This window comes from Mytilus trossulus, chromosome 4 (genome assembly GCF_036588685.1).
Source record: "Mytilus trossulus isolate FHL-02 chromosome 4, PNRI_Mtr1.1.1.hap1, whole genome shotgun sequence".
Lineage (NCBI taxonomy): Eukaryota > Metazoa > Mollusca > Bivalvia > Mytilida > Mytilidae > Mytilus > Mytilus trossulus.
In genome coordinates, this window is record NC_086376.1 from 22512861 (window position 1) to 22525757 (window position 12897).

The window sequence follows — 12897 nt, forward strand, 5'->3', positions numbered from 1 at the left end:
ACTTTTTTTTGGTTCCATATGTTCCATTTGTTTACTTCTATGATAATCATTATTATCTTTATATGATGGTTACCGTTCACATTATCAAATAAGGATGGGTTATCTTGCTGAGAAGCCATTACATTCGTACATTGCATTGATTTCAATGGCAATACTAAGTAAACCGAACGAGAAAAAATACCGTTACTCAGCAATATATATCAATACATAATCGAAAATGTCCAATTCTAACACAGCACACGGCATAATCTTTCCATTAACGAGTGTTTTGTGAAAAAGTGGCAAGTCTGTTAGCGGCAAAGTAAACAATTGGTCTGTTTATCAAGACTTTATAGAGGAGTTTGAAAAAGAAGATTTCAGGCGTCGTAATACAAGACACAGATCAAGAAAAATTGTTGTTAAAATAGTTGATAGTTCCTCAAATACCTTTAAAACCCGGAATGATAATGAATATGTTCCTATGACATTGTCGCATATGGGATTATCGCCATACTTAATTAATAGACCGCTAACGTATACAACCACTTACAGCCCCTGTCGTGTAACACAGTATCCTGATTCTAGATTCGGAATGACTGAATCGAAATACCCGACGCATATGCAGTCGTTCGGAAACGATTAACATGTTCCTGTTGCTAGAAAATCATGGTCAGAAGGGCAATTATACATCGCAGCATCAACAAACTGTATGTCTTTTGTATTCAGACCGAGCACGAAGCTTGCTTTTTGTTCCTCTTGTCAGTTACAGACAGAGTGTGCTGATTAGTAAAAAATAAGTTATGGAACATAATCAAGTGTGCATGCTTTTTTTAAATTTTGGTGTTGAATAAAAAAATATTATCTTTGCAGTAATGACTGAGTTTAGTAAAAGTATTTGACAATCATTATGCGTTTACATCGTAGAAATTCATAATAAACTTGGGAAACTAATGATAAGAAGTTCAATTACAAAAATACTGAAATCCGAGGAAAAGTCAATCAGAAAGTCCCTAATTACATGACAAAATCATAAACAAGCACATCAAACGAATGGATTCATAAGTCAAAGAAAACTGACAATGCCATGGCAAAATCAAAAGGTCAAAAACCTAAAAACAAATGGAAACAACTATCATATTTCTGACTAAGAACAGGCATTTCCTTATGTAGAAAATAATTAAAAAGATTTAACCTTGTTTTACAACTAGCTGAACCTATCACTTCTATGAAAGTATTATACTATTATTTCATAATGAAAAATACAAATAGAAATTTTGAAGTGAAACGGATGATACTAAAGGATTTTCAAACAATAAGGCCAAGAAAAATTGACAACGTCATGGACGTCTATTTTAACGTGAGAAGATTGAAGTTAAATGCTGCATTAACACATTCGTTCCCGATGCAAATGTCGTTAATCTAAGACAACGACACAGGGTCCTTTATGATTTCAGATAATTATAACCGAAGAAAAAATTAAAAATAAATATCATCAAATGGTAATAAATAAGCGATGTATTTGTCTTGTAGATGTATACACTGTAACTTCGTTAATCGTAAACCCCAAGTCACCGGAACTTTCTTATTTTTATGGCGAAAAAGGCAATGAAATATGTTTATGGAGAAATAAGCCTTTTGACACTCGGAATTCCTTAGCAATGTTCTCATGAGATTGGAACCTTTCTTAGAACTGAATTTGTTGATTAAAATATAAAAATGACGTTTTGCTATACACCTACTAATAGTACTACAACCTGTCTACAAGATAAAATTTGGCATTAGACAGTGTCATATATACCTCACATTACATTACAATGACGTCATTACGCTTAAACCGTTAATTTTGTCCCTGGCAATAGTTTGCTTAGCAAACATGTATATTGATGAGTTGACAAAAAACCAAAAGAATATCTATTCAGAGAATTTAGTTGTAAGTTTGAATTTTTTGAGGTTTCTGTAATAGTGATATTTTTTTTATTATTATTTGTAGGTCATGCACGGGACATGATCAACAGTTACCCAACGAGCAAATACTGAACGATTATTTCATAACTGTTTATAAATCATTCAGTTCTATCATAGATACTTGCAAATAAATCAATAGACTTTAGTTTTCACATATCATGGGACCGTACAAATAAGGCACTTGAAGGTGTTCTTTTATTCTTTATCACATGCAAATAATTAGGAATAAGGCAAAACGAACATAATATTTAACTTATTTATTGCACTTTGTCTGTTTCAATATGAAGTATTTGTTATATATATATATATATATATGTTATATCATAAAGTATTTGTGAAATTATATCTAAAATTTAAAATATGTTTTACTGTGCTAAAACAAAGATTAAAAGCAAAAACAAATTCAAATATTATAAAATTATATGATCAAGTCAAGTGATATATACAGTTGGAAACGGTGCCATTATATTTGTCTCTCTTTACAGATACAGATAAGTGCCAACACAATAATTTACTGCAAACGAAAGAATTGTAACTATGTTCAAAACTCTCACACATTTTTGTTCCCCAAAACGATACTGTACGTCGACGATGCAAACGTATACACAATGTACAGAACATTTACTAAATTTGTCATCATCATTGATAGATACTTTGTATTTATTCAAAGCAGAAAATTTTAACCCCAATCTAGGCAACGTTATATACGTATATTCACCAATTAGAAAACACTTTCTATTTCTGACAAGATGAATAAAAAGCAGAATTAAAACTCGGTCTGAATGTTAGAAACGTACAACTTGTGGATGGTGCTTTAAATGATTCTCGACATGACGATAAAACCGCAACAGGAAATGAAGATCCGTTGCCAAACGACTGCATGACAGTCGGAAATTGCGTTTTTGTCGTTCCAAATGTAGATTCAGGAGGCTGAATGATATGGTGGTTGTTGTGACGTTGTGTCTGCATTAAGGATCTTTTCATTTCGTGTAGATTGGATCCAATTTGCGATGATGTCATAGGAACATACCCATTATTGTTCCGTGTGTAGAATTTATTTGATGAACTATCAGCTGTTTTTATAGAACTTTTTCTTGCTCTTCGTTTTGCATTTCTACGCCTAAAATCTCCTTTTGCAAATTCTTCCATACATGATACATGAATAGACCAATAGTTGCTTTTGCCGTTATCGGACCTGCCACTTTTCACGAAACACTCGTTGAGAGAAAGATTATGTCGTATGCTGTTTCTCCATGCTTTTTCTTTGTTATTATAAAAGGGAAAATTATCCATTATGTATTGATTTATGTCGTTGAGTAACATTTTCTTGTTTGGTTTACTCAGTATTGCCATTGAAATCAATGCTACATAAGAATGCGATGGCTTCTGATTGATATCACGGTAAGACAATTCATGCTTTATTGATCTGTCTGAGTATAACTGAACCTACAAAAGTAATAATAAATATTTTATAATATAAAACTAAAGATAAATATAAGAAAATAATGAAGACATAATAACTTTTTTTTTGCAATCTGTGCAACAAAGAACATTTACTATGTCGCTTTCCTTTAAACAGATCTGTTAGAAAATGTCTGTTTGAGTTGTTATATTTCTTATGTTTAATAATATTGACCTAAAACTCTCTGAATTGCCAAACCTTGAAATTTTAACCAGACTATTTAGAAAAAATCCCTTCTTAGAGCAAAATTAAAAAGAAGCGGGCATTGCCAGTTTATTTATTGATTTATTATTGTTTTTAATAGTATTATTAGATGTACATCTTAAGAAAAGTCAAATAGCTTTATTGTTTTAATAATACAACATACCTGTGTTATAGATTCAGCACTGTTACTGTAGCTACTGTCAGATTCACTCATACACAGAGACGGTATCCCGACTCCATCACCTTTTCTTGAAATAGGATTTCGTTTGACTATTTCTGGATCTCCCAAGGTCAAATGATAGATGCTGAACTGTGAGTTATTCATGATTCCTAGATTGAGAAGAACAATCTCTTTGAAAGAAAATTACAGAATGAATTATATTGTTTGCGTTTCAGACTATAAAGCTGTAAAAACTGTTGACATACTGGTAAGCGCTATTTTTTCACAGTTTCAAAGCTCGTGATCTTTTTCAAATGGCAATTTGTTTCAGTTAACGGGTCAAATTCCTCAATAACATTTCAATATTGAAAAGTATGTAGATAGTTGACTGTGAAAATTGTTTGTACAAATAATAACATTATCACATTTAAAAAAAAATACCACTTGATAATAATTTATTTTATATTGAAAATAAAACAGAAGAAATAACAAACTCAACATCGACTCCAAACGAGTATGAGTGAAAAAGGCTTAGATTTAATACAAGGAAAAATGACAAAAAATAAGATGAAGTGATGAGACACATGTCCCTTTCCCCACATATCTATTTTGTGAAAATAACTCTCGGTGAATACAGGCTGGTTTTGACGACTGGACCTGGTGAATGTCTTAGCTGAAAAACATATTGGCTTATAGAACAGATAGCATGACGATTGATCGCTTGGGTTCGTGTGCTCAGTTGTAAGTTTTGTTTATATTTTGTTCTGTGTACTTTTGTTTGTCTGTTTGCAATTTAGCTTTTTTTTTATACATGGTGCTGTTAGATTATTTGTGACAAACGAGTGTTAATGCTTCTTCAATATCTAACGAGTTAGTAACTTTTTACGCCTCTCTTTTTCATTATCCCATAGTGGGTCTCTTTAAAGTTTTTGTTTTGCGTGTGATTTTCTTTTCGTATACAAAAATAAGTGTTTTAAAACATATTACGAATGATTTTCATTTCTATATATTTTTGAAAGTGTCCGGACTGACTGATGAAAACTACCTGCATTGGCGGTAAAACTGACAAATATTGTCAATTTGGGCTCCGGTAAATAGTGAACTTTTACCGAATATCCTCATCAAGTATACAAATATTTTGATATGCCACTACGAATCGGTTCATCATTGTTACAGGCATTTTCTATATTTAAGCATTTTGTAAAATGACTGAATTTTCAGGCAATTCCTAAAATGCCTTACCTTGACAGGCATTTTAAAAAATTACTAAAAATACCTAGTCATTTTGTAAAATGATTGAAAGTTTTAAACAAAATTCCATAAATTGCCTGTTCAGTTTCAGGCAATTTGTAGAAGAATTATATCATTCAGATGCATATGACATTAGTGGACAAAAGCACAATATCGTGCAAATAAGATAACTAAAGGGTCGGTAGAATTAATTTATTAATAAATGTTTCGAATTATGAGTTGCAACAATCGAAACCAAATGCAGATAATAAACTTTAACTCATGGGTATAGATAATCACAAAGAAAAATTCTTGTCTAGTGCATTAGGTTGTTTTTAAATGTAGCTGATACGCATTTTATTTTTGAAACCCAAATATTCAAAAAGATTAAAATTAAAGTATATCATTTTTCTTGCGAGTGAGCGCAGTGAACGGGCTAAAAAGATTCACATTATGTCTTGCGACTATTATTTAAAGATATAATTACGAAGAAAACCCGATTGTCTGTTAATCGTTCTTTTACTGATCTTTTCAACCTTCCTAATAGTTTTACGCAGGACAAAAAAAAGCTTGATAACGTCTTCTCACACATTGTGACGTCGCTGATAATGACTGCTGTCGTCTCAAAGCCGTGAAACGAGAATAAATGAGAGACTGAGGAGAGTGTTAAAGGTGTAAAGATTTTGGCCCACAAAATTATGAGGCGTTTCAATTTAACCTGCCTAACTACCTACATGTTAATAGTCAAGCACTTATCACAGGCTCAAATGCACAAACATATTTTATATTTCACAGTATATTGCACTTTCAAGGTCCAAATGGCGAGAATAGAATTTCAAGGCTATTTCAATTTTAGAACTAATTTTGATTGCACTTTTGTTTTACTTTGCACTTGTAGGCGAAAACCTCATTGTCAGTTTCGCCATCAGAATAACTCGTTTATCAAGCCCGCTTCGCGTTTATAGGTAAGTAAAACTTACATTTTACATGGGCTGTTCTGTTATCTCCTGGGATATTATCTGGTTATAATGACCGAATGAATCCTTGAAAAAATTCATACATTAACGAAAGCGTATGTTATAATGTTAATGCAGACACCATGTGATCATAGAATAAGTCCATGAGGTACGGCCTATAAGAAATGCTTCTGTCTTTTTGTGCCATTTTTGTGTCGTTGTTCTTCATTTATTTTAAAATTTGTTTTGTAAATTAAATTATCAAGTAATTTCCACTGCTAACGGCAAATATCTTATATTTTTGGAAATGTTATTCAACAATTTGACATGTTATCTGAAAAACAATGCCATTTGAATCAGATCTCGTTACTGGGAACTGTGAAAAAAACAGCTTGTTCACTAGGCTATCAACAGGTTTGTCAGGTATACATGATGAAGCGCAAACAATAGCATACATTCTGTTATGTTCTCTCATAAAGGTTTTTACTGTATGTAAAATCGTAATAGACTTCAGCGAGAGAAATTTAAATATTACTGAAAAAATATTACACCACGGTTTTTGATATCACCAACTAGTCAAACCACTTACAAAATGATTTAATCGGTATAAGGAAATCATTCGTATATATAACTTAACATGTATACATCATATACGTTCAGGTATTTCACATCAAATGTTTTATGGTAATACTCTTTACAAAGCACACATATTTCAGTATTCACCTCATAAGGTAACAAAACTTTTGAACAGACTTACGATATTGTTGTCAGGTCATTAAAAATTGCATATTTTAATTTTAAAATTGATTCACTTATAAGGGTATTTGCATCGGAATTAAACACGTTTATTCTATAACCAGTTGCTGGCATGACATGGGTTATCTTTTTTTAAATATTTTTCATGATGGTATGATACTAAACCCCTAACAGGAGGGATTTTGCCTGATATTCATATGATGAAGAGATAATTTTCCAATCAGTTAAAATGATGTCTGAAGCTGTCATGTCAGTGACTGCTAACAGTCTGTTGTTATTTGTGTATTATTGTCATTTTGTTTATTTTCTTTTGTTTCATATTCTGACTTCAGACTCGGTAAAACTGAGTTTTACTGTTGTGCGTTTATTTTTCTACATTGGCTAGAAGTATAGGGGTTGGTTTTACATCTTAAAAAACACGTTTAACCCCGCCGCAATTTTGCGCCTGTCCCAAATCAAGAGTCTCTGGCTTTTTTTTAGTCTTGAATGATTTTTAATTTTCCTTTCTTGTGTATAATTTGGAGCTTAGTATGACGTCCATTATCACTGAACTAGTATACATATTTGTTTAGAGACTAGCTGAGTGAAGCCTTCGTTTCTCACTACATTTAAGAACCATTGGTGGCCTTCGACTGTTGTCTGCTCTATGGTCGGGTCGTTGTCGTTATGACACATTCTTCATTTGCATTCTCATTTTTCTTTTTTACTAATTCTCTATTTTTAGAGTCTTTTGAATGCCGTTGTTTACTGCTTTCCGTTTTTTGTCCTTTCTTTTGTATGTCTGTTGATGACTATTAAATAATAGTTCTGCACTTGAGGGTGATACGCTAGCAGAGAAGCTTTACATTTTAATTCCAAGGCATTTTTTAATCGTATAAGCCATAAACTTCGTACATTCAACACTAACACACTGTGATATTGTGAGGTAGGTGCAAACAACCATTGGTAGAAAATGTGTTTGCAAAGAGATATACAATGTTCAAATAAAAGAAAGCCAAATATATGTTTGCAATAATCAGGTTTACCATATCGAAGCTAAGCATCATCAGCCTTCCCGAGAGAGTTTTATTACTAAATGAGGAGGGACTACTAATAGCCATAGACTTCGCTACTTCTTCTTGAACATTCCTTTGGTAGATGTTACTCAGCATAGCCACACTCATCTCCCACTCTTCAACTATGGTGGGTTTTGTATTTTTTGCTATCATTTTATCTTATGCGCTTTGTCAGTGTGCTGTTTGTTTAATACTTGATTGTTTTATAGTAATTAGGATTATAACACAATGTCGACTGTTTTGACATTTTTGCTTTTTGGGTCTGTTTGATATTTTCAAGCGTTGTTGTCGATGTGATGGAATTGTGTGCGACTGTCTTGTAGGTTGGCAGTTTGGCTGGCTAGGGTACATGGTTTAGTCCACCATTTCTACATAAGGGGATGCATTTTGCGCTTGTTGTTTATTCATTTGGTGTGTTTGAGCCGTTTATTTTGTCGTTATTTTTTTCAATTTGGATATTCCTCGGATTTCGGTAATTTTGCAATTTATCTTTTAATATTACTAAATACTACTTATTATAGCCACCGCATCTCTCACTTTTTCCTCGAGAATTAATTACGTATTGCGACTAATCACATGCATAGAGTCGCCAATTTGTCCTCGATTATGATTTCGACCTTTTGAAGCCACAATTGCAACTTTGTTTTGTCGGTGAGAATCGTGTTTTACAATTTTGAGAATTTTTTTAATTATTTTATAGACTTCATTTTAATTGTTCATGGTTTTGTCTATCTCTCATGTGTTTTTAATTGCCCTATTCATAACTTCTTTCCTTATAACATTTTGTTAGAACCAGTTGATAACAAACATGTTTTTAAAATAATATAGGATAATTTAAAAAAAATTTGATAAATTATTCATCCATATTTCTGTGTTGTTATTTATACAATTTTAGTCAATACTCAATGATTATATTATTACTCAATAATCGCTTTATTTTGTGTTTTTACTTTTTTCTAAGCATATTTTCTGAGTCAATTAATATTACATTGGCTCGATTTTTGGTTTTGTTTGCCTAAAATTGTTGGTATTTTAAGTGGTTGTTGTTCTTGGTTAAGTTTGCGCGGTTATTGTTTTTCACCTTACTTTTGACATACTGTAACATTTTAAGATACACTAATTATTGATGTTTTCAGTGTGATTTTTAAATTGTCTTGTTTGTAGTAGACAACTATGTGTACTGTCAACATACTTTTTTATATGGAAATGTTATTTAACAATATATATGACCTACCAACTAGTAAACATTGACATTTTACTCAGATCACGTAAATTAAAGCTGTGAAAAACAACAGGTTTGAATGGTATATATACTGAACCAAAACAAAACAGTTTAAGTCATTCTGTAATTTACTCTCAGCAACATCGTTCCTTTCAATTTAGGAGTCATGAATAAATATTAGTTGAGCATCTATCATTTGAATAAAGGAGATACTGAAAGAGTCAAACGAGATTATATCACAAGCGAGGGTGCAGAATTGTTGACACCGTCTCTTTGTACAAGTGAAAGTGCAAGTAGCAACAGCGGCAGTTATGAATCTATTCCACAGGTATGTTGCGTCATTTATAGCTTCAAATTTGAAGAAGAATTTCATAACTCGTATAAAGAATAGAGATAAGAATCTATGTAAATACAAAAAAATAATCAAAGACGACAAAATATATGCATTCCTATATTAAACAATGAGGAGAGGCAACAGCTTAATCTAATTTGTTGCAATTACTTCAATGTACGATAATGGCGTTTTTATTCATTATTTTGTACTTTTCATCTATTTCTTTTAAATTTTCTTAATATTTAAATTCTGTTTTGTAGGTTTTGTTATCATTCGACAGATCAATTAACAATTGGTTATCTTCCTGCAATACTAATGAGAAACCATCGCACTCGTACATCGCTATGATTTCAATGGCAATACTGAGTAAACCGAACAAGAAAATGTTACTCAACGATATATATATCAGTTTATCATGGATACTATCCCCTTCTACAATAATAATGAAAAAGCATGGAGAAACAGCATCCGGCATAACATTTCCATTAACGAGTGCTTCGTAAAAATTGGCAGGTCCGATAAAGGAAAAGGCAACTATTGGTCTATTTATCAAGACTGTATAGAGGAATTTGCAAAAGGAGATTACAGGCGTCGGAATGCAAGACGAAGAACACGAAAAAGTTCTGTAAAAACTGCCGATTGTTCACCTAATAAATTCTGCAACCAAAATAATTACGAATATATACCAATGACATTGTCACACACTGGATTCTTCCCATACCATGTAAAAGGATCCCCAATGCATAAAACCCCTCAAAATCAACATCAAAATCAACTGAGTATTCAGACTCCTGTATCGTCATTCGGATTGACACAAACGAATCTTCCGGCAGTCATGCATACGTTCGGAAGCGATTCATTATTTCCCGTTTCGCAATACTCGTCAAAAGAGGAACCATTCAATGCACTATCCACATATCACACTACGTCATCCTTTAGACCGGGCTCTAATTCAGCTTTTTATTCATCTAGTCAGATACATAAAGATAGTTTTAATTGGTGAAAAACTTGTGTCACATTATCAAGAGTAGGTGTAACAGTGTTTCTGATTTTGATAAAATATGAATTATCAATACAGTGACGACTGAGTTTGCATAAGTCTGCAGCGTAGACTTACATAATTGTTCAGAGAAAACGAGGACACTTGAATTAAAAATTTATATCATATTTACTTCATTGCTAAAGACTTAAATGTTTTTTAGATATTGAACTTTAGTTATAGTGTTTGTATAAAATGATTGAGATTAAAATTGATAAATAGTGAAAGCATGTATCAGGAACAGATAACGTTATACCGTGCCAAAACTGTAAATAGAAATAAAAGAATTAACTGTAAAAATTTTGATTTTTTGTTGCTGTAAATATTGATTTTAACGGAGTCTCTGGTCGTTTATTTGCTATATAATGGTAAGTTTGTTATCTACTCAGGTTTTGATTTTCCTTTGGTATTTTAAGTCTTTCCTTTTCGTGTTGGTCCAGTGTATCTGATTTTATTGACGATACATATCTATTCTATAAGTTGATGCCCTTATCTATCAATTAAATCATTAAAGATGGAATAAAACAATGTTGTTAAGTGTTTATTATGTGCAAATACTCCTGTTGTGTACAGTTCAGCATCAACAAACAATTAGTTTGAAAGTAAAATATTGCTCATAACTTTTATGATTTTAATAAAGAATATTTATTTTAATGATTGAATGCTTTAATAATTAAGGTCAAAATGGAATTGTCTGTCACAAAAAGATGAATCTGAGATCATACTCTTAAATCCCTCTACTGTACCGCATGATACTATTTGTTCAGGCAGATGATTCCAATTAATAACAGTCTTTAGATGTTTGTATATGCCTAAATGAGTGTTGATTGCTATATCTGGTTCTTTTGTCAAGTGGGATCAAAAGATTATGTGTAGGAACTGCTACAATTTCGTGAATAATTTTGTAAAAGAAAACAAGTCTGTATCGTAAACGCCTAATTTCGAGTGGGTACCAATTTAGGTCTGTCATCATTTCAGTAACTGAGCTGGTGTTATGGAAGTGGTTGCACGAGAAGCGTGCTGCTCTTCTCTGAACTTTTTCAATTTGTAGAGTTTGTTGTTTTTGATGTGGGTCCCAAATTGTTGAGCAGTACTCTAATTTTGGTCGGACAAGAGCTTTATATGCATGAACTTTAACTTTCGGTGATGCTATTTTTAGGTTTCTACGAATAAGTACAAGGGACTGGTTTGTTTTGGATGTCATGTTATCTACATGTTTGTCCCATTTTAAATTTGATTGAAGAGTTAGGCCTTAATATTTTGTAGAGTCAACCTTTTGTAGAGAGTGATTGTGTAATCTATAAGTAAAGTCTAAAGGTTTGCGTTTTTGAGTTACACTGAGAATCTTGCACTTATCAGGATGAAAATGCATGAGCCAGTCCTGCTCCCACCTGCCGGCCGCTTCTAAGTCAGACTGTAATTTAAGTGCGTCATCTGGTTTTCTAATTTCTCTATAAATAATGCTGTCATCTGCAAACAATCTTAATGTACTGTGTTCAATATATTCTGCCAAATCATAAATGAAGATTAAAAATAAAATTGCACCAAACACTGTGCCTTGAGATACCCCAGATGTTACAGGAATTTTATTTGATGTTTCACCTTCAAGGACTACTGTTTGTGTTCTGTTTGTTAAGACATCTTGAATCCAATGATATGCATTATAATTTATTCCGTAGAAACCAATTTTATACATGAGGTGGTGGTGTGAAACTTTATCAAATGCTTTTGCAAAATCCGTTATTATGATGTCTATTTGGATGTTTTTATTATTTGAATTTGAAGGATCTTGAATAAATGACATTAGCTGAGTTTTACAGGAGCGGGAGGATCGTAAACCATGTTGTAAGTCATATAGTATTTTATTTTTTTCCAGATGTTTCATAATGCTACTAGCTAGAATATGTTCAAATAGTTTGCAGCAGATGCAAGTCAATGATATTGGGTGATAGTTTATTCGATCGTGTTTGTCGCCTTTTTTTAATGCTGGACATATACTTGCGTGACGCCAGTCATCTGGGATCTTTCCAGAGTTCAGTGATGTTTGGACTATGATTGATAAGATGGTAATGATAGATGATTTACACTCTAAAAAAAATTCCATGGATGAGATCAGGCCCAGCAGCTTTGTTGATGTTGATGTTATTTAGGAGTTTTTCTATGCCTTGTTTTTGTATCTTAATATCAGGCATCTGTTAATGTTTACTGACGCCCTTGTCTGGAATAGGGTCATCTGTTACAAGTGTAAATGCTTTTTTGAACTGTTCATTTAAAATATTTCCTTTTGCTTTTGAGTCAGATATTAGTGAGCCCTCTGTTCGGAGTGGTGGTATGTTAGAGCTTTCAGACTTTTGTGTTTTTATATAACTGAACAGATTTTTTGGGAAGCTCTTTGATAAAGTAGTAGGGTTTTTATCAACTGGTATACCACAAATAATATTTTCAATATAATTCCACTAAGATGTTCTTTGTTGTTTTTGTATATCATGTTTTAATTTTTTAGTTGGTCTAGTTTCCCTTTGCCTTTCAATTTGT

At 32.3% G+C, this 12897-nt stretch overlaps 1 protein-coding gene across 1 annotated transcript; it reads right to left on the minus strand.

Annotated features, from left to right (window-relative positions):
• Nucleotides 1–2679: 2679 nt before the first annotated feature.
• Nucleotides 2680–7920, minus strand: LOC134716497 (forkhead box protein I3-like). The gene is made up of 3 exons (XM_063579503.1): nucleotides 7785–7920; nucleotides 3774–3961; nucleotides 2680–3390 (listed from the first exon to the last, which is right to left on the minus strand). Exons 1-3 carry the CDS (start codon nucleotides 7918–7920, stop codon nucleotides 2680–2682), a joined length of 1035 nt encoding a protein of 344 aa, XP_063435573.1.
• Between the last annotated feature and the right edge of the window lie 4977 nt (nucleotides 7921–12897).